The following is a 22,660-nucleotide window of genomic DNA, read 5'->3' on the forward strand; positions in this document are numbered from 1 at the left end:
ATAGTCTCCAAACAATCCCAACAGGATCAATCTCCCGGAAGCCTAAGACATCTCGACCCCTTAAGGAAGAGTTAACGTCGTCAAGGTCTCAAAAATACGTCCAATAAGAATACCATAGAGGAGATAAAAATTGTCCCAACCTGGTACCCCAGATGTCTAAGGAGTCATCTAAACCTCCAGTCCCATTGGAAATGGAGAACCCTAGCTCCGCGGCCAAAGAACCTCCGGAACCCTTCAGAGTAATTTTTAGCATAATCCGCTTCTGGAACCCCGTCAACAATCAGGAACAGGACAATTAGGACTGAGTACAATCCCTCTAATGCCCCACCCAAAAGAAGAAACGAGAACCACCCTGACGTCTAAGAACAAAAGGCCTCTCCTCTACCATGTTTTAGCCCTGCAAGGGGGGCAGAGCCTCAACCAAAAATCTTTGAAAACTCATGGATGTTCCTCTCCAAGGAAAACTTTAGTAAAGTCGAAAGCTTTATTCGATCTAAAGAGAAACCAGAGTATAACTAACTCCTCATCCGAGTGAGCAACTCACCACCCAACCAGGATAGCCGGTTATACCGGTACCATGTGGGTGATATAGACCTTAAGGAACAGAAAATATCTTCCGACCAGGACCAGCCTGCAACATAGGGAAATCAGCACTATCCCGGGCCACAGAAAAATCAAAACCCCAATAGGAATCGACAAAACGAACTATAGACATAACAATGTACTAACACCTTAACATGCAGCTTCTGTAGAAGTGCCCAAGCGACCACAAAATCACTAGTATCAAATTCCAGAGAAGAAATGTTTCCCAACTGAAAAAATATAACAGACATGAGATTCTCAAAAAGAAATAAATACATCCTACCGGATCAAAGAAAAAGAGGGCTTCACTCGTAGGTAAACGCCCAAGAAGAATGGGTACACTAACAGGACCAACCAATCAGATACCCCATTCTCCCGAAGCCCAGGACTGGAATAAGATACCCCAAAAAGAAAGTAAATTGTAGACAACAAGTTGATTAACTTCATCCTCCCTAACGTCTAACCCAGCTTGCCGTCTGGAACAGAAGACCGAGGATCCCTCAACCCATTAGGATTGGGATCCTCCAGCACTCTGTAACGAAAAGCAAGACTTACCTCCGCCGGGGGAACTGACGACCCCGAGGATTGGGCCCCTGAAGCTTCAGAGGAAACCGCTTCCCCAGATGGCTGATCTGACCCAGATGATCTCACGCCTGACGAGCCCTGGTTAACAGAACACAGACAGTATCTCATCAACACCTCCCTCTCAGGAAGATGTAAATGCGCCAAAGCCATAGATATGGCCATGCGGATCCGTGCTGTAACCTCTGGCGGAAACAAGCCAGAGAAGGGGTAATGGCATTAGGGACACCTCCTTGCTTAGCTAGGGAAGGTTCTAGGGCACATGCCTCACGGGATGTAGGATCCCCAGGGGCGGATGGCTTGGCGGACTCTTAAGTTCCCTGTTGCGAGAGAAGAGAGCACTCTAAGGCGGCATTCGGAACATAACTGATGGGCATGAATTACCCGGGCCATTTCACACTCTTAGAAATAGAATCTGAATCAGAGACATCTGTCTCCAAAAAAATCAGAATCCTCCATAACTTGTATAGAAATTATGGATAGAAGAAAAAATAAAAATGGCACCTTACACCCCCAATTGCTGGGGCACTCACCACCTCCTGAGACCCAGACAACTAGCGAAACAGACTCTCTCCAATGCCACGCAGTCAGGAATACTGAAATGGAGTGCAGAACGTGACCACGCCATGTTACAAGATGCCCCGTACAGGTCAGAGAAAAGAACGCCAAGGTCACAAGAGCCGTGCAGCCTGACAAAAAAAAGGTTATGTTCCGATATAGCCACGAGCCCAAGCATCACTACACATTAGCAGATAGAATCATATAACAAACATGATTAAAAGTCCCTCCCCCCTGTTCAATAACCCCCCTAAGGAGATATTAACCCTTGATTCCATAAAGATAAAGGAGTCCCACTGAGACCCTGACTTCTTCGTTTACATTACATTCACACATCAAAGTAAAATTAAACAATCTTACCGGAATCTACGCTGTGGAACAGGAACACGGCCCTTCAAGTGTAACAGATAGTAGCCTCGCTTCTGACATGGACTTTAGTGAAGAAAGCATGCAGCGAAACTCTTCAATGCTGATTGCTAGGGAGCTGTTAACATGAGTCGGGATGGTTTTGCAGAAAGACTCTCCCTGCATCCCCGACCTCTAACATTCATCCATGCTCTCACTAAGAGGCTGACAGGATTAATTAAAACTCCAGTCCCATTTCGAAGACTACTACCCTCCATAAGAGACTATCTTTAATCTTCTGACACTTCTCTGCCAACCTCCTGTGACAAAAGGCAAAGAATGACTGGGAATGATGGAAGTGGGGGAGGTATTTAAGCCTTTGGCTAGGGTGTCTTTGCCTCCTCCTGGTGACCAGGTTCTGAATTCACATATACAGATATAGACACACACAAATATATATATATATATATATACATACACACATACATACAGACATTCACATATTTAGATATATGTATATGATATGTGTTTGTGTATCTACAGTATGTACATACACAGTGCTTAATATTTAAATTCCTATTATATTATATATTATAAATATATATTATAAATTATTATCATATTTAGATTCCTAAGATACTAGTCACTACTGATCCCTCCCATCACCTTCTAGTGACTTCTGAGAGTGGGAGAAAGTGAGATATAAAGGGGTAAGGGAAGGTGGATGTGAGTTGGCTTTGGTATAGTCCGTATGAAACAATATGGGTAAGAAGTAGGGAGCTAGGAGGGTTTGTAAGAGACACTAGAGGAGAATTAGGATTATAGGGCTTTCAGAAATATTACTAGATTCTATTGGTTGTTGGGCAGTAAGCTGGAATGGATATAGGTTTAGTCTGTAGTTGAGCTAGCCTCAGAAAGGAAGGGGGTTAATCTTGGTTTCTAGAGGAGCTATGACTATGGGCCAAATGATCAAAACCTCACTGGTATGGAGAAAAATCAAGCAAAACCTTTGGGAGCTTTTTTAAATTATATTGCAATGTAGAACCTCAGATAGGCCTTTCTAAAATTATTTAAGGGACCTTGCATTACAGACAAGACTTCTTAGATAATCTCACCAGACCAGAAATCTTTATGTTGTCTGTTTCTTTTAATATTTAGGGGAGATAAGCTAAAATGCGAGTGGCCTAGTTTTAGATACTGGGAAGCTGCATCACAAAGTGTGAAGAGTTGTTTGATGAACTAGACCACAATGGGATAGTGGGTTAGTCCTAAATTGGATAGGAGCTGATTAGGGGAGTAAAGGTACAAGTCTCTAGGAACAAGAGTTAATTTAACTATGAGGAAGTTTATATGTTTTTTGTGCTGGTATTTACTCTCTTATGACTCTCATAGGGCTTCTTCCGGCGTACCATCCAGAAGAACCTGCATCCTTCCTACTCATGCAAATATGATGGCTGCTGCATCATTGACAAAATCACCCGAAACCAGTGCCAACTCTGCCGCTTCAAGAAATGTATCTCTGTGGGCATGGCTATGGACCGTAAGTATGGAGTCATAATATCGGATATTGCTATAATATTGAGGTTTATTACCACATCATCTGTACATCTCCCATTTTTAGTTATTCACACCTTTGTAGCTCTTAATCTCTCTCTCCTTGACTTATTGAACTATTTTTTACTACATCATAATTAATCTTTTTTTTTCCTATTCTATGTACCCTTTAGTGCAATAATTCTTAAAGGGACATAATACCCATTTGCTAAATCATCAAGTGATGCAGCATAACTGAAAAGCTGATGAAAAATAATACCTGAACATCTCTTTGTGAAAAAGAAAATATTTCACCTCAAAGTTTCTTCAGCTCACTATAGTAGTTTCTCTGTGAATATCCATCAGCTGCTGTCAGCTGCATGTTGGAAAAAAAAACAGCCAATTAGCTTCATTAATGCTGAGGTCACACTTTGCTTTACTTTGATCTCACGAGATTTCACTTAAATGATGCAAGATTTCATAATAAACTTCCTTAGGAGGAGGAAAATAACATGGCTGTGCCTGCACATGCCAGACGCACACTTCTTTCTTTTTTACAAAGATGTTCAGTTGATATTTTCTAGTCAGCTTTTTGCAGTTAGGATGCGTTCAGTTGATATTTTCTAGTCAGCTTTTTGCAGTTAGGATGCATCACTTTCAAGTGCTTCAACATTTATGTGTCATGCCCCTTTAATTCTTGGGTATTTAGTCTATGTTACCTTGGCAAGCTAAGGCATTATTATTATTATTATCGGTTATTTGTTAAATGCCAACAGATTCTGCAGCGCTATAGACATAGGTGGTATACATAGAAACATTAATAGGTATCAAATGGGTAGAGGGCCCTGCCAAGAGTCGCACTGTTGTAGTCAGCTCTTAAGAAGGTGATCTACAAACAGCTGGACTCTTAAGCTTACATGCTAAGGGAGTTCAAGGGGATAGCAATGGAGGAGAGGAACTGGTATAAAGAAAGGTTAGTGTAGGTTGTATACATCCTTGAACAGTAGAGTCTTAAGGGAGCCAAAAACACAAACAGATGCAGACTCTGCACTTTGTAAGTAAACCACTGATTGCAAGCAAATGGTGTACAATAGCTGATACTGAGTAGATATCATGTAGCTAGTAACAGGTGCTCTGAAAACCGTAAACAGTGTAGCATGTAGTCAGTGGTAGTAATCACTTGTAACAAACTGAGGGTAGAATCATGCAGCGTGCGGGTGTGGTGATAAGTAAGATACAGGTAAACACAAATTTCAGCGTGTAAACTGAAACTAAGGTGAAGCCGGTTAATCTCACCACTCTTGCCGCTGTGTGATCTTTTGCTCAGGCCGCCCCATGAAAGGTAAGGATCCACTCCTCCGGCATCCAAACGAAAGAACTCTGATAAACAATGAAGGTTACCTTGTATTGGGACAAATTGCAGCCGCAGGGTATGTGCAGGTAAAAAATGATGTCTTTATTGTAAGATCAAAAACAGGGTGTCAAACAAACTCAGGGGTACATTGAAACAATGGCAAACGTCCGACGCGTTTCCTGCCCGGAGGCACTTCGTCAGGGACTTAAATTGTATGAACATTAAACAACTTAAAAAGGCTTGCGTACCTACGTCACAATGAGAGCACCTGTGTACTGCAATTAAAGGGACAGAATAGTACTGTCAGTGGAAACTGATTTATGCTTGGTCAAAATGAGAACCTTTTCAATGGGCTCTGCATAGGTTAAAATTGGATTCTCAGTAATCAATGTATATGAATCTTGTATCGATGTGAATTACTTGTAAGAATGAAAAAATAAACGTTTAATGACCATGCTACCATGTTGTTAATTATATCAGTACACAGTTGATAAAGAATTAAACTAAAATGTTAAAAAATGAAATAACATAATATCACATTGCTCCGTAGGTAGACAAAAAAGAATATCAATAAAAATAAGCTGAAAAAAAAACATTAAATAAAATATCTAAGCTAATTGTTATAACAATGTACTGCAGACTCTCAGAGGAAAAAAGAGTTAATATCTAGTATCAAAATTTCAAAGAGTGAGATAAATAAAATCTCATGCGTATTTTCAATAACATTAGTAAAATACACGTAAACTATATTAGTACTAGGGATATAGTTATATGCATGTAGCAGATAACCAAGAATGGGAAATACTTAAACAAAAACAACTTTTGATACATTTGACAGTTGTTATTATGTCAAATCCTCCTATGGCTACCTACGGAGCAATGTGATATTATGTTATTTCATTTTTTAACATTTTAGTTTAATTCTTTATCAACTGTGTACTGATATAATTAACAACATGGTAGCATGGTCATTAAACGTTTATTTTTTCATTCTTACAAGTAATTCACATCGATACAAGATTCATATACATTGATTACTGAGAATCCAATTTTAACCTATGCAGAGCCCATTGAAAAGGTTCTCATTTTGACCAAGCATAAATCAGTTTCCACTGACAGTACTATTCTGTCCCTTTAATTGCAGTACACAGGTGCTCTCATTGTGACGTAGGTACGCAAGCCTTTTTAAGTTGTTTAATGTTCATACAATTTAAGTCCCTGACGAAGTGCCTCCGGGCAGGAAACGCGTCGGACGTTTGCCATTGTTTCAATGTACCCCTGAGTTTGTTTGACACCCTGTTTTTGATCTTACAATAAAGACATCATTTTTTACCTGCACATACCCTGCGGCTGCAATTTGTCCCAATACAAGGTAACCTTCATTGTTTATCAGAGTCTTAAGGGAGTGCTTGAAGCTTTCAAAACTGGGGGAGAGTCTTGTGGAGCGAGGCAGAGAGTTCCACAAAATGGGAGCCAGTCTGGAGAAGTCCTGTAAACCGCAATGTGAGGAGGTAACGAAAGGAGGAGAGAAGGAGGTCATGAGCAGAGCGAAGGGGACGGGAGGGAGAGTATCTGGAGACGAGGTCTGAGCTATAGGAGGGAGCAGTGCTGTTGAGGGCCTTGTATGTCAGAGTCAGAATTTTGTGTTTAATCCTGGAGGCAAGATGATGCCAGTGAAGGGATTGACAGAGAGGTGCAGCAGATGAAGAGTGATGTGTAAGGAAGATGAGCCTGGCAAAGGCATTTATTATGTATTGTAAAGGAGCTAGGCGGCAGCTAGGGAGACCAGAGAGGACAGAATTGAGGTGGAAGCGGCAGGATTTAGCCAAGGACTGAATGTGAGACGTGAAAGAAAGATCTGAGTCAAATGTGACCCCAAGACATTGGTCATGCGGGGTAGGGGGTAATGATGGATTTGTCAACAGTTATAGAGAGATTGGGGGTGGAGATTTTGGATAAATGGGGGAAAATAAGGAGCTCAGTTTTGGAGAGATTTAGCTTAAGGTAGTGAGAGGACATCCAGGAAGAGATGTGAGAAAGACAGTTAATGACACGGGTTAGCAAGTAAGGAGATAGGTCTGGTGCAGAGAAGTATATTTGGGTGTCGTCGGCATACAAATGATATTGAAACCCGTGGGACTTTATTTGGGAGCCTAATAATGATGTGTAGATTGAGAAGGGGACCGAGGACAGAGCCTTGCGGTACCCTAACAGAAAGTGGTGACGAGGCAGATGAAGCCCCAGAAAAGCCTACACTAAAGGTACGGTTAGACAGGTTTGAAGAGAACCACGAGAGGGCTGTGTGATAAATGCCGAAGGATTGGACGGTTTGGAGCAAAAGAGGCTGGTCAACAGTATCAAAGGCTGTGGACAGATCAAGGAGGATAAGCAAAGTAATTAAACCCTTTACAACCTAAATTCCCTTATCAAATCATAGTTCTGTTTTCTGTTCCAAATCTATAATTTATTTTATTTTTTTATTTTTTTTTTACTTGTTATCTTCTACAATTGGGCAACCAGCCAAGCAATGAAAACAAGATGATATGGTGTTTTTGCCTAAAAACACACTTGACAAACCAGCTATATAATTAAAGGGAAAGTGTAGTCAAAATTAAACTTTCATGATTCAGATAGAGCATGCAATTTTAAGCAACTTTCTAATTTACTCCTATTATCAATTTTTCTTTGTTCTCTTTGTATCTTTATTGGGATGTAAGCTTAGGAGCTGGCTCATTTTTGGTTCAACATCCTGGGTAGGGCTTGCTAATTGGTGGTTACATTTGGACACCAATCAGTAAGCGCTACCCAGGTGCTGAACCAAAAATGGGCCATCTCCTAAGCTTACATTCTTGCTTTTTCAAATAAAGATACCAAGAGAACAAAGAAACATTTTAATAGGAGTAAATTAGAAAGTTGCTTAAAATTGTATGCTGTATCTGAATTAGACTGACTAGACTATACCTTTAAGCTTCCAGGCATCCCAAAGATTTTCAACCTTTTTGTGTTTGACTCCCACACTTAATCAGTCTAGTAACTTCAGACTGTTGGCCCCTGTGTAACTTTTCTCTGGTGAGATTATCTAAGAAGTCTTGTCAGTACTGCAAGCTCCCACAAAGAATTTTGAGAAGGCAAATTTTAGCTTGAGAGCTGTTTATTTTGCTATGCAGGGTCCTTTCCACTAGGAGGAGGCAAAACACCCCTACATACAAGAGCTTTAAACCCTCCCACTTTTCTAAAATGCCTCTGGCAAATTTTTGGCTTCTTGATAGAGTGAGATGAATGCTGAAGAGCTGATCTATAAGATCCAGAAAGGGATTCCCTAACCTACTTCTCAGAGAGTCTACAAACAGGACAGAGGTATAGACTGGAGTTTTCATTCAGGCAATAAAAATGATCTTAGCTTAGAGTATGAACATGTCACAGCCGCCGCTGTGCCACAAGGCAAAATGTGGATTTATCCGCCAGTTTTCTCGCTTAATGTGGCTATGCTTTAACAGATCCTTGTAACTCTGCTTGCACTGCCTCAGATGGGGTATAATTTAGGCGAGCACAGTATACGCAGGTGCTGACATAGCCCACCGGCTATTCACATGAACATGTAAACGTGATTCACGTAGCTTGAGGAAATGTATTTACACAGACACCACATAACTTCAGGGATTATTTTAGGCGCTTTTGCATTTTATCCCATATCTGATGTACTGTCTCTTTTAGCACTACCGGGTTCTCTCTGATGCTATGGATGTTTTGTGATGCAACCACTTCTTTCCCTGCCCTATTAAGCCTATTTTTCTACACTGCACACACCGGGGATTGGTGTTAGTGCTGGCTATTAGCAGGCCTTCTGGCTTCTCCTTCCTCACTAAAGTACTCTAGCCATTTTCACCTGTCAGAAGTATTTAGAGTCAGTGGCGGTAGTAAGCTCACTCTGTTTTACCAGAACTTTATCCCTTTATACTCCAAGGTTGTCATATGTGCTTATGTGTTAGACACGTTTTAAAGGGGTTGCAACATATTCTGTGCATTTTAGCTCGCTGTACTCCCTGTCAGGGGACTCAGTTATACATTGTGACTTACTTATATTGCTGACCTATCATTACCCATGATGGGTAAATTTTCTGCCCATTTACTGGTAATTTGTGTTTGCTATCTTCCGACATACCAATAGTTTTTCCTTAGCCAAGGCAAAGTTTTGACAACCCTCTTCAATTTCCCTCTGACAGGATGTTTCCTTTAATTTGTGGTACTTATGTTTGGTAAACATGGAACACAGAGTATTTACCAAAGTACTGGGGACCCTTTTATCAGTGGTGAGAGCTCAGGACATAGCTGTAGCTTCCTATCTATATAAGACATTCTGGTCCAGGACCCTTCTCTCCAACTAGTTGTGATTTACACTCAAGCTGTAAGAGTTTGTCAATGCCTTAAACTCTTGTTTTCTTTCTGGGGTACATCATCGACTCATTGTTTAGGCGACTATCCCTAACAATGCAATGCAGATTCTAATTTGAGAGAGCCTCATCTCTTCTTCAACTCAATCCAGTTCCCTCTGTGGCTTAGTGCATGGACGTAGTGGATCTAATGGTAGCTGCCTCAGAAGCAGTACCCTTTGCCAGCTTTCATCTATAACCTTTTCAACTTGCAACTCCAACAATCGAAGACAGACAACAAGAGTCTTTCTCAAAACATATTTCTAGATAACAAGACAGTCTTTAACCTAGTGGCAGGCTCACCATTTTCTAATTCGGGGAATGGGTCTCTGAAAGCACATGGAGTTTAGTCTCCTCAGGAGGCAAGGTTACCAATGAACATCCTAGAACTCCACATCATCTACAGAGTTGGCGCAGGCTCAAGTAAGAATCCTTCCTTTGTTTCCAATCAGATAACATTGCTAGTAGTGGCATACATAAATCACCAGGGAGGGACTCACAGTTCCTTATAAATAAAGGAAGTGTCCTACATTCTAACCTGGGTAGAACGTTATCATTGTCTAATTTCTGCCAGTCATTTTCTCAGAGTGAATAATTGGGAGGCAGACTTCCTAAGTAACGAATAGCCTCACCTGGGAGCGTGGTCTCTAAACCAGGAGATGTTAGACCAGATAGTGAGATGGTAAAGTCTACCAGAGATAGAACGTCACCGTTGTCTAATGTCTGTCTTTCATATTCCAAGTGTGAATACCTGGGAGAGTGGTCTCTAACCCAAGAGGTGTCGACTAGATAGTGAGATGGCAAAGTCTACCAGAGATAGACCTTGTGGCTTCTTGCCTGAGCCACAAACTTCCACACTATTGTGCCAGGTCTTGAAACCTTCAGGTGGATCCAAAGATACGCTAATGGTTGATCCCTGGTCTTTCAATCCAATTTATCTTTTTTTCCTCAGTTTGTGTTGCTATACAGTGTGATAGCCCAAATCAAGCATGAATGGATGTCAGCAATTGTGATTGCTCCAGTGTGGCCTCTCTGTACTTGATATGTAGACCTAATTCAAATGTCCTTTTCCTTCCATAAGGCAGGGAGAGTACACAACTTCATTCCAAAGACACCCCAGCCAAAGGCATGTCTCTACATGACCCGCTTCACATGCAGTTCCCCGTGGCTCAACTAATCCTCCATCTGGAGGGGGCTTTTTTCCAGCTGACTTTACCATGCAGTTACAAAGGTGGATGGCGCTATCTCCACGCTGGCTAAGCATACTACTATCCCTCTGGAGGATAGTTCTTCTTTTAGAGAGCCTATGGCTAAAAAAAAATGGAAACTTTTCTAAGGAAGATGTTTCAACATACAGGGTTTTTATTTCAAACCTGCGGAAGCTGTAACCACGGTTGCTGGAGCAGCTACCTACTGGCGCAACACTATGTCGGAGCTCATTGAGGTGGAGACTCCCCTCGAGGATATTCAGGAGAGAATTAAGGCACTGAGAATTGCTAACTCCTTTATCTGTGATAATATGCAGATTATTCGCATAAATGCAAAGGCTGCTGGTTTTGAGGTTCTAGCCCGACAGGTTCTCTGGTTGAAGTCTTGGTCTGCGGATATGACTTCTAAATCCAGACTCCTTTCTCTTTCCTTCAAGGGGAAGATTTTATTCGGTCCAGGGCTGGACTCCATTATCTCTACGGTTACCGGAGGGAAAGGTGCCTTCCTACCTTAAGATAAGAAGAATAGGGACGGCAACTGTCTAATTTTCGTTCCTTTCGTGCTGACAAGTCGCAATGACAGTGGTTCTCTTCCAAGTCCGAGCAGCCCAAGACTACTTGAAAGCCCACTCACTCCTGGAATAAGTCCAAACAGACTAAGAAGCCCACCGAGAACAAATCGGCATGAAGGGGCGGCCCCCTATCAGATCGAGTAGGGGACAGACTGTCCCCTACTCGAGAGTCCTACTCTCCAGTCTTTCGACAAGACCAGAAAAGAGGGCTGCCTTCTTAGGTTGCGTATGGGATCTCTCCTCTCTAGGGGTAATTGTCCCGTTACCTACAGCAGAAAGAGGTTTGGGGTTTTATTCAAACCTTTTCCTGGTTCCAAAGAAGAAGAGAACTTTCCATCCAATTCTGGACCTAAAGTGCTTAAACAAGTTTCTGAGTGTTCCCTCTTTCAAGATGGAAACAATACGGTCAATCCTACCTCTGGTTCAGGAAGGACAGTTTATGACCACAATAGACCTGAAGGATGCATACCTTCACGTCCCGATTCACAGGGAACATTTTGAGTTCCTGAGGTTTGCTTTTCTGGATCAGCACTTCCAGTTCATAGCTCTTCCATTTGGCCTAGCAACTGCTCCAAGGATATTTACAAAGGTTCTGAGGGCTCTTCTAGCCGTTGCCAGAACACAAGGTATTGCAGTAGCGCCTTACCTGGACGATATATTGGTACAGGCGTCATCTTTTCGTCTAGCGGAAGAACATTTCTCAGTCTTCGATCACATGAATGGAAGATAGACTTGGAAAAGAGTTCTCTTACTCCAAATACAAGGGTGAATTTCCTAGGAACTATAATAGACTCCATATCCATGAGAATATTCCTCACAGATCAGAGATGTTGCAAGCCAAATTCTGCATGTCTTGTCCTCCAGGCCTCCTCGAGACCCTCAGTGGCTCAGTGTATGGAGGTAATCGGACTCATGGTGTCCTGCATTTACATCATTCCTTATGCCAGATTTCATCTCAGACCCTTACAACTATGCATGCTGAGACAATGGAAGGGCGACCATTCATATCTGTCTCAACAGATTGTGCTGGACAGCCTGTCAAGAGACTCGCTCTCCTGGTGGCTCTGTCCAGATCATCTGTCCCAAGGCACATGCTTTTTCAGACCATCCTGGGATATTGTGACTACGGACACAAGCCTTTCCAGCTGGGGAGCCGTTTGGTGTGCTAAGAAGGCACAAGGTTTATGGACTCAGGAGGAGTCCTCCCTTCCGCTCAATCTTCAATGCCTTGAAGGCTTGGCCCCTTCAGGGTTCGTCCCAGTTTATCAATATAATCTTGGTTGCCTATATCAACCATCAAGGGGGTACGAGAAGTTCTTTGGAGATGAGAGAAGTATCTCAGATACTAGAGTGGGCAGAGACTCAGAAATATACACTGTCAGCGATCCACATTCCGGGTGTGGACAACGGGGAAACGGACTTCCTTAGCAGGCAATCCTTTTACCCAGGGAAATGGTCTCTTCACCCCAAGGTGTTTGCAGAGATATGCAGTGAGTGGGGGACGCCGGAGATAGATCTCATGGCATCCCTCCTCAATACCAAGCTACCCAGGTACGGGCCGAGGGATCTTTAGGCGAAATTGATGGATACATTATCAGTACCATGGAGGTTCAGTCTCATATATCTTTTTCCTCCATTACCGCTTCTCCCTCGTGTGGTGGCTCACATCAAGCAGGAGTGAGCATCTGTGATTCTGATTGCTCCTTTGTGGTCACGAAGGACGTGGTTTGCGGATCTGGTGGGGATGTCCTCATCTCCTCAGTGGAGGTTACCTTGTTGCAGAGATCTGCTGATACAGGGTCCCTTCGTTCATCAAAATCTAGAGTCTCTGAGGCTGACTGCGGGGGAAGATTGAACGCTTAGTCTTAGCCAAAAGAGGGTTCTCTGAGAGTGTTATCGACACTCTGGTTCAAGCTCGTAAGCTAGTTCCCTGAAGGGACAGATAAAGGTTGGCTGAGCTTCCGGATGTGCAGTCCTTTGTTAAAGGCACAGTCTACACCAGAATTTTTATTGTTTAAAAAGATAGATAATCCCTTTATTACCCATTTCCTAGTTTTGCACAACGAACACAGTAATATAAATACACCTTTTACCTCTGTGATTACCTTGTATCTAATTCTCTGCTAACTACCCCCTTTTTTCAGTTATTTTGACAGACATCCATTTTAGCCAATCAGAGCTGGCTCACCTGAACTCCACGTGCGTGAGCACAGTGTTATCTATATGACACACATTACCTAACACCCTCTAGTGGTGAAAAACTGTCAAAATGCCCTGAGAGAAGAGGCGGCCTTCAAGGGCTTAGAAATTAGCATATGAGCCTCTTTTAATTTAGCTTTCAACTAAGAATACCAAGAGAACAAAGCAAAATTGGTGATAAAAGTCAATTTTAAAATTACATTCTCTATCTGAATAATGAAAGTTTATTTTGGACTAGACTGTCCATTTAAGGCTCTGGTTAGGATCAGACCCATGTTTAGATCTGTGGCTCCGCCTTGGAGCCTCAATCTTATTCTTAGTGTTTTGCAGCAGGCTCCGTTTGAGCCTATGCATACTGTTGACATTAAATTGTTATCTTGGAAGGTTCTTTTTTTGTTGGCTATTGCCTCTGCAGAGTTTCTGAGATTTCTGCTTTGCAATGTGATCCCCCTTATCTGGTTTTTCATGCTGATAAGGCGGTTTACACATTAAACTAGGGTTCCTCCCTAAGGTTGTGTTGAATCGTAACATTAATCAAGAAATTATTGCTCCTTCCTTGTGTCCTAATCCTTCTTCAGCGAAGGAACGTTTGCTTCACAATCTAGATGTGGTTTGTGCCTTGAAGTTCTATCTTCAGGCTACTAAGGAATTCAGACAATCTTCCTCTTTGTTTGTCATCTATGCGGGGAAGGGCAAGGGGCAGAAGACTACTACGACTTCTCTATCTTTCTGGTTGAGGAGTGTCATCCGCTTAGCTTATGAGACAGCGGGACGACAGCCTGCTGAGAGGATAACGGCTCTTTCCACTAGAACTGTGGCTTCCTCTTGGGCTTTTAAGAACGAAGTCTCAATGGATCCGATTTGTAAGGCGGCTACCTGGTCCTCCTTAGACACTTTTTCTAAATTTTATAGTTTGATGTGTTTGAAGCAGCTTTCGGGAGAAAAGTTTTGCAGGCTGTGGTGCCCTCAGAATAGGGTCCGTCTCTTTTTTCTGTTCCCTCCCGTTATTCATTCAGTGTCCTCTGGAGCTTGCGTATAGTTTTCCCTACTGTACGGAATGAAGTTGTGGACTCTCCCTGCCTTATGGAAGGAAAACATAATTTATGCTTACCAGATAAATTCTTTCCTGTCAGGGAGAGTCCACGACCCCGCCCATAATTTATTTTTTTGATGGGCAGCTACATTTTTATATTCTTCTGGCACCTTTTATACCCTGATGTTTCTCCAACTTTTCCTTGTTCCCTCAGCAGAATGACTGGGGGATAGGAGAAGTGGGAGGGATATTTAAGCCTTTGGCTGGGGTGTCTTTGCCTCCTCCTGGTGGCCAGGTGTTGTATTTCCCAACAGTAAGGAATGAAGTTGTGGACTCTCCCTGCCAGGAAGGAAAGGAATGTATCTGGTAAGCATAAATTATGTTTTTGCCACCATTTGCATCTTCCTTTCAGGAAAGATCTTCTATCTCAAGGACCTTTCTTTCATCAAGACCTCGAAAGTTTGATGAACTGGCGATCAAACATCTAGTCCTGTCACAAAAAGGTCTTTCTGATAAGGTGATTGATACCCTAATACAAACTTGAAAACTTGTCACCAGGTGTCTCTACCATTAGCTGTGGAAACTCTTTTTTCTTTCCTAAAATATGGAGAGTCTACAACGTCATCAATTACTAGTGGGAATATCACTCGTGGCCAGCAGGAGGCAAAGAGCACCACAGCAAAGCTGTTAAGTGTCACTCCCCTACCCATAAACCACAGTCATTCTCTTTGCCTCTGTCAATGAAGGAGGTGAAGTTCTGGTGTCTGAAGAAAATTGGATTTATTTCTCTACAAGCAAGATTTTTGGGTCTAGCCGTAGTCCACGTTAATCTCTTCAGTAGAGTAGTGGTGGCTTTAAAGCAGTTATTAACTTGTGAGGTGGGCCTTGCTACGTTTTTCTAACATCTTGCTGCCCTAGTATAGAAAGCCAGAGTAGGTTTACTCTGTTCTTTCTTTTTTCTACAGGTCTTTGTAAGGAATGTGTCCTTTCACACTTTGTAGGCTGTCCTCCTGCCGGACGGCTATATTACAGGTAAGTGCCTTTTTGTCTTCTAAGTATGGAGATGGGCACTTAGAGAGATTGCTCTGCAATGTTAAGGGACGTGTATATCCTTTCTAGAGGATATTTACAGGCAGGGAGCAGGCACTTATTTGTGACAAGAGACTGGGGTTTATTACTTTTATGGTCTTTAAAGTATATTCCTTTTTTTTTTTTTTTTACCTTATTGTGGGCTTTTAGTATTTCAGCTAGTAAGCTGTTGGATATGTTTCATTTTGTGTTTACTGTGTACCATGTAAGAAACGTTAGCTGCACAGTTTTTGGTAGTAGCCTAGTCTTCCTCTGACAGCGTTAATTAAGTCTGTAAGGAGATTCAGAACATGGTCATTGATGTGATGTGTGCTATATAATTCATCACATAGAGACGGGCTTCTGATTATCTGGCTTTACACTTGCATTTTTTAACTGCCATGACGCTAGTATATTTCATGGGGGTTAACGGTCTTCCTCCATTTTAGTTCTGATGGCTGGGACGATGTTAGATTTCCAGAGTCTGTGCAGAAACGCTCGCTTGTAATCCTGGCGCGGATTCTTGTCTGATCAATTTTGGTAGAGACTCCTTTGGAGGAGATCCTAGACAGAATTAAGGCTCTCAAGCTAGCCAATTCTTTTTTCTTTTTTTTTCCTGATGCTTCCATGCTAGCTTCACTGTGCTAGCCGCAGGGCGTTGTGGCTAAAATCTTGGTCAGCGGATGTTGCCTCTAAGTCCATTTACTACAAGGGTAGGACCTTTTTTGGACTTGGTCTGGCAAAAATAATTTCTGATATCACGGGTGGAAAAGGGTCTTTTCTATCACAAGACAAGGAAAACAGTCCTAAAAGACGTAAGAGTAATTTTCCTTTCATAGCTTCAAGGAGTCTTCCTCTTCCGAGCAGGAACAGTCCAAGTCTTCTTGGAGACCCATTCAGTCTTGGAACAAGGGGAAGCAATCAAAGAAACCAGCATCTGAGTCTAAATCAGCATGAATGGTTTGCCCCCGAACCGGGATTGGATCAGGTGGGGGGGGGCAGACTTTCTCTGTATTATCAAGCTTGGATACAAGATGTTCCAGATCCTTGGAATCCTCAGGGTTACAAAATAGAAGTCATAACTTTTCCTCCCAGGGGCAGGTTCCACCTCTCAAGTTTATCTACAGACCAGAGGCATTCTTCAAGTGTCTCAACAATGTTCCCATACACAGGAATCATCAAGTTCATGACATTCACCTACCTGGATGACATTTTGGTTCAGGCACCATCTTTTCAATAAGCAAAATCTTGTACAGAGGTCTTGTGGCCTTTTCTACTTTCTCAAGTGAACGTAGAAGTGAATCTGGAAAAGAGTTTCCTTGTTCCAGCTACAATGGTAGGTTTCTTCGGGACTATAATAGATTCCCTATCTATGAAAATATTTCTGACAGAGGTCAGAAAATCTGAAATGCTTCCCTCTTACCGCTCTCTGCAGTCTTCTGTTCGGCCATCAGTGGCTCCATGTATGGAGGTAATTGGTCTGATGGTTGCTTCCATGAACATCATTCCATTTGCTCAATTCCATTTGAGAGCTCTGAAGTTATGCATGCTCAGACGTTGGAACGGGGACCATGCGTATCTGTCTCAGAGGATCAGTTGACAAGAGACTCTCTCCCGTGGTGGTTTTCTCAAGAGCTTCTGTCTCAAGATACTGGCTTCCAGAGATCTTCCTAGTTGATTGTGACCACGGACGCCAGCCTGCTGGGCTGGGGAGCAGTCTGGGACTCGTTAAGGGCGCAGGGCCATCCACATTCCAAGAGTGGACAACTGGGAGGCAGATTTCCTGAGCAGTTGGATATGATGGTGTTTCGTAGAATGTCAAGCTTCCAAGGTACGGTTCAAGACCAATAGATCCGCAGGCCGCCCTGATAGATGCTTTGGTGGTCCCTTCGGATTTTTAGTCTAGCATTTCTGTCTAAGCGTGGATTAAATCATTGAGACCATGATTCAGGCTAGCAAGCCTGTTTCTAGAAAGATTTTCCATATGGTATGGTTTACATACCTTTATTGGTGTGAATCCAAGGGCTATTCTTGGAGTAGGGTCAGGATTCCTAGGATTTTGTCTTTTCTCCAGGAAGGTTTGGAAAAGGGATTGTCAGTCAGTTCTCTGAAGGGTCAGATTTCTACATTATCTATTTTGTTGCACAAGCATCTGGGGGATGTGCCAGATGTTACATTTTTTTGTCAGGCCCTGGTCAGAATCTGGCCTGCGTTTAAGTTTCTTGCTCCTCCTTGGAGCCTTAACCTTGTTCTTAAAGTTTTGCGGCAGACTCCGTTTGAGCCATTGCAATCCATAGATATTAAGTTGCTATCTTGGAAGGTTTTGTTTCTTATTCCTATCTCTTCTGCTCGGAAAATCTTGGAACTCTCGGCTTTGCAGTGTGATTCACCTTTTCTTATCCTTCATGCTGATAAGGCGGTTCTTTGTACTAAGTTAGGTTTCGGATAGAACTATTAATCAGGAAATTGTTGTTTTTTCTCTATGTCCTAATCCTTCTAATAAGGAATGTTTGTTGAACAACTTGGATGTTGTGTGTGCTTTAAAATTGTATCTTCAGACGTCTAAGGATTTTCGCCAGTTTTCTGCACTGTTTGTTTGGGAAGCATAAGGGTCAGAAAGTTACTGCTACTTCTCTTTCTCTCTGGTTGAGAAGTATTATTCGTTTTGCTTATGAGACTGATGGACAGCAGTCTCCTGAGAGAATTACAGCTCATTCCACGAGGGCTGTCTTCTCTTCTTGGGCTTTCAAAAATGAAGCTTCTGTGGAACAGATTTGCAAGGCTGCAACTTGGTCCTCTTTGCATACTTTTTCCAAATTTTCCAAATTTGATACTTTTGCCTCAGCCGATGCTTCTTTTGGGAGAAAGGTTCTTCAAGCGGTGGTGCCTTCTGTTCAGGTCTGCCTGTCTTACTATCCCTCCCTAGTCATCTGTGTCCTCTAGCTTGGGGGTATTGGTTCCCACTAGTAATTGATGAAGTTGTGGACTCTCCATATCTTAGGAAAGAAAACAAGATTTATGCTTACATGATAAATCTATTTCTTTCCGGATATGGAGATTATTATTTTTTTTTACTAAACCTCAGGCACCTCTACACCTTTGTGTTATTCCTTTTTTCCATTTCCCTTCGGTCGAATGGCTGGGGTTTATGGGTAGGGGAGTGACACTTAACAGCTTTGCTGTGGTGCTCTTTGCCTCCTCCTGCTGGCCAGGAGTGATATTCCCACTAGTAATTGATGACGTTGTGGACTCTCCATATCTGGAAAGAATTAGATTTATCAGGTAAGCATAAATCTTTTTTTTATCCTGGTGTACAACCAAGGGATACCGTTAGAATTCCCAGGATTTTTTAATTTCTTCAGGACGGCCTAGTGAAAGATTTATCAGCTAGTTCTCTTAAAGGTAAGATTTCAGCCTTATCTGTCTTAAACAAGGAAATAGCCAAGATTCCTTATAGCCAGACCTTTGTACAGTCCTTAATCAGAATGAAACCAGTTATTTGTTCAGTTACTCCTCCTTGAAATCTTAATCTGGTCCTGAGGGACCTTCAAGCTCCTCCATTTGAACCTATGCATATATATATATTTGGACATCCTACTTTTATCTTGGAAGCTTTTTTTTTTTCATTGGCCATTTCTTCAGCTAGAAGAGTTTCCAAACATTCAGCTTTATTCTGTAAACCTCCTTTCCTGATATTTCAGAAAAAGCCAGTCCTTAAAACCTACTATTATTTTCTTCCCAAGGTAGTATTTACAGATACTAGCAACCAAGAAATCTTGGTTCCCTCTTTATTTCTGCCTTCTAAAAATTCTAAGGAGCGTTTTCTTCACAACTTGGATGTCGTGAGGGCACTAAAATGTTATGCTGAGCCCACACAAAAGTTTAGACTTTATTCTTCTTTGTTTGGACCTTGTAAGGGACATAAAGCTACAGCTGTCACTTGGCTCAAAGCTTTAATTTCCTAGGCATATTTGGTCACGGGAAAGACTTGCTCATGAATGTATTACTGCTCATTCCACTAGTGCAGTAGCTACTTCTTGGGCTTTTTGTCATGAAGCTTCCATAGACCTAATTTGCAAGGTGGCTACTTGGTCCTCTCCTCACACTTTTACCAAATTTTAGTATTTTTATTGTATGCCAGTACAGCTAAGGTAGGAATGTTACTGATCAGTTCTTTCCTGTCAAAAGCCACTGATCAGTAACATTCCTACCTTAACTGTATTGTTCCACTGGAACATGGTGGTCTCGTGGGCTTCACTGCTTGGGTATAAGATTCCACATGTGATGATCTTATGGAATCTCAACATCTTATAACAGCAAAAAAAATACATGCTTACCTGATATATTCATTTATTTCATGATGGTGTGAGTCCACAAGCCATACCCTTCTTTCTATACAGCTAAAAATCATCTACATTACGAGTTTTGCGTTATGAGTGAAAAAGCATTGTTATGCCTCATAACGCTGCTTTTTCCCTAACGCCGCTATTATAAGTCTTGTTGGTATAGGTGAACCGCACACCTTTTTGGCCTTCACGCAACGTCAGTACCGCACTTTTAACTGTATTACGAGTTTGCCTGGGAGGCCAAAAAGTGAGCGGTACACCCTATAACCACAAGATCTGTACCGCCATCTAAAGTCAGTAGTTATGAGTTAGTTTTACGTTACAAAGCTGTAGCATAAAACTCATAACTAAAGTGTTAAAAAGTACACTAACACCCATAAACTACCTATTAACACTAAAACCAAGGCCCCCCCGCATAGCAAACACTATAATAAATTTATTAACCCCTAATCTGCCGCTCCTGACATCGCCGCCACTAAAAAAAATTATTAACCCCTAAACCGCCACCCTCCTGCATCACAAACACTATTTAAAGATTATTAACCCCTAATCTGCCGTCTGCCCACACCGCCGCTATAATAAACCTATTAACCACTAAACCGCAAACCCCCACAACGAAATATACTAAAATAAATGATTAACCCCTAAACCTTCTGACCTCCCACATCACTAACTCTAGATAAATATATTAACTCCTAACGTAAACCCTAACATCCCCTAACTTAAATATGATTAAAATAGACCTTACAATTATTACCCAAGTAATACATATTTAAAACAAAATACATTGTTACCTGTAAAAAAAAAACTAAGCTAGCTACAAAATAACTAATAGTTATATTGTAGCTATCTTAGGTTTTATTTTTATTTAACAGCTAAGTTTGTATTTATTTTATCTAGGTAGACTAGTTAGTAAATAGTTATTAACTATTAAATAACTACCTAGTTAAAATAAATACAAAGTTACCTGTAAAATAAAACCTAACCTGCCTTACACTAAAAAAATAACATTACAATAAAATAAATTATTAAAATACAATTTTCTAACTTACAAAAAAAATAAACACTAAATTACAAAAAATAAAAAAATAAATTATCAAAAATAAAAATGAATTACTCCTAAAGCTATTAGATTAGGAGTAATTTGTTTTTATTTTTGATAATTTCGTTTTTTATTTTTTGTAATTTAGTGTTTTGGGGTTTTTTGTAAGTTAGAAAATTGTATTTTAATAATTTAATTTATTTTATTTTATTGTAATGTTAGTTTTTAGTGTAAGGCAGGTTAGGTTTTATTTTACAGGTAAATTTGTATTTATTTTAACTAGGTAGATAGTAAATAGTTAATAACTATTTACTAACTAGTCTACCTAGTTAAAATAATAATAATTGTAAGGTTTATTTAGCTTTATTTTAATTATATTTAAGTTAGGGAGTTTTAGGGTTAGATTTAGGCTTAGGGTTACGTTAGGGTTAGGTTTAGGGGTTAATATATTTAGTGTTAGTGATGTTGGAGGCTAGAGGTTTAGGAGTTAATAACTTTAGTATAGTGGCAGCGACATTGGGGGGCGGCAGATTAGGGGTTAATAACTAATGTAGGTGGCAGCGATGTTAAGGGCGGCAGATTAGGTGTGAATAACTGTATGTAGGTGGCGGCGATATCGGGAGTGGCAGATTAGGGGTTAATAACTGTAATGTAGGTGGCGGTGATATTAAGGGCGGCAGATTAGGGGTTAATAACTGTATATAAGTGGGGGCGATATCGGGAGCGGAAGATTCGGGGTTAATAGTTTTTAACTGGCGGGGATGTTAAGGGCGGCAGATTAGGGGTTAATAACATTATGTAGGTGGTGGCGATATTAGGAGCGGCAGATTAGGGGTTAATAACATTAAGTCGGGGGCGGCAGATTAGGGGTGTTTAGACATGGTTTTTACGTTAGGTTGTTAGGTTTAAACTTAACTTTTTCTTTCCCCATAGACATCAATGGTGCTGCGTTACGGAGCTTTTGTTCCTGCGATCGCAGGTGTTAGGCTTCTTTTTTGCCGGCTCTCCCCATTGACGTCTATGGGGAAATCGTGCACGAGCACGTCAAAGCAGCGCTTGTATTTGGGTGCGGTATGGAGCTCAATGCCAACATATCGCCCGCACAAGCCTGCTTTTTGCAAACCTGTAATAGAAGCGCTATAGGGAGGTGAAATAACGCCGCTTTTGTGTCCGTCGTTAATTTCCCTATAGCACTGAAAACCCGTAATCTAGCTGAATGTAACTTGTTTTGCACTTATTTTGCCCTGCTTGACTTTCCTTCTTTTTAATTTCCTTCCATCTTCATAGCCATATGTATAACTGATGGATTCTTGGAGAATGGGAGGGTTCAAAGCTCTGGTATGTAGGAGTGTTTTGCCTCCTCCTGGTGGACAGGGAGAATAATCCCACATGTGACGATCTTGTACACTCTTACCTTCATAAATGAAATTAATTTATCAGATAAGCATACATTTTGTTTTTTTGTGTGATTTTTCTCGTTGCTGGAGAGTTTCTGATTATTGGGCCTTTAATGAAGGTATGCTAAAAGATTTTTCCTTATTTTTTACAATAAATTCAAATGAATCCACTTTGTCCATTAGTTTAACACTATGCAAGCCCTCTAAGTCTTAAAGGGACACTGTACCCTATATTTGTCTCCCTTTTAATTTGTTCCCAATGATTTATTTTACCAGCTTGAGTGTATTAAATTGTTTACAAATAGCTCCTTTACCTCTATTTCGGCATTTGAAATAGCTGATTTTGCCTGTGTTATCCTATCCTATACTGAAAGATTCTGTACTTGAGTATGGGCTGTAGAAAAGCTGTAA

The 22,660-nt window shown here is 41.3% G+C and overlaps 1 protein-coding gene and 1 non-coding gene across 7 annotated transcripts in view; one reads left to right on the forward strand and one right to left on the reverse strand.

Moving 5' to 3' along the window:
- The window catches only part of THRA (thyroid hormone receptor alpha), a 672,980-nt gene that overhangs the window by 602,495 nt on the left and 47,825 nt on the right, over positions 1-22,660 (forward strand). For all 6 annotated transcript variants that reach the window (XM_053698205.1, XM_053698250.1, XM_053698223.1 and 3 more), the window contains one exon: positions 3,460-3,607. In XM_053698205.1, coding sequence (XP_053554180.1) covers positions 3,460-3,607 — 148 coding nt within the window. The remainder of the gene's footprint in view (positions 1-3,459; positions 3,608-22,660) is intronic.
- Positions 395-513, reverse strand: LOC128646342 (U5 spliceosomal RNA). The gene has a single exon (XR_008400286.1). It is a non-coding gene; the product is annotated as a U5 spliceosomal RNA (small nuclear RNA).

This window comes from Bombina bombina, chromosome 1, assembly GCF_027579735.1.
Source record: "Bombina bombina isolate aBomBom1 chromosome 1, aBomBom1.pri, whole genome shotgun sequence".
Lineage (NCBI taxonomy): Eukaryota > Metazoa > Chordata > Amphibia > Anura > Bombinatoridae > Bombina > Bombina bombina.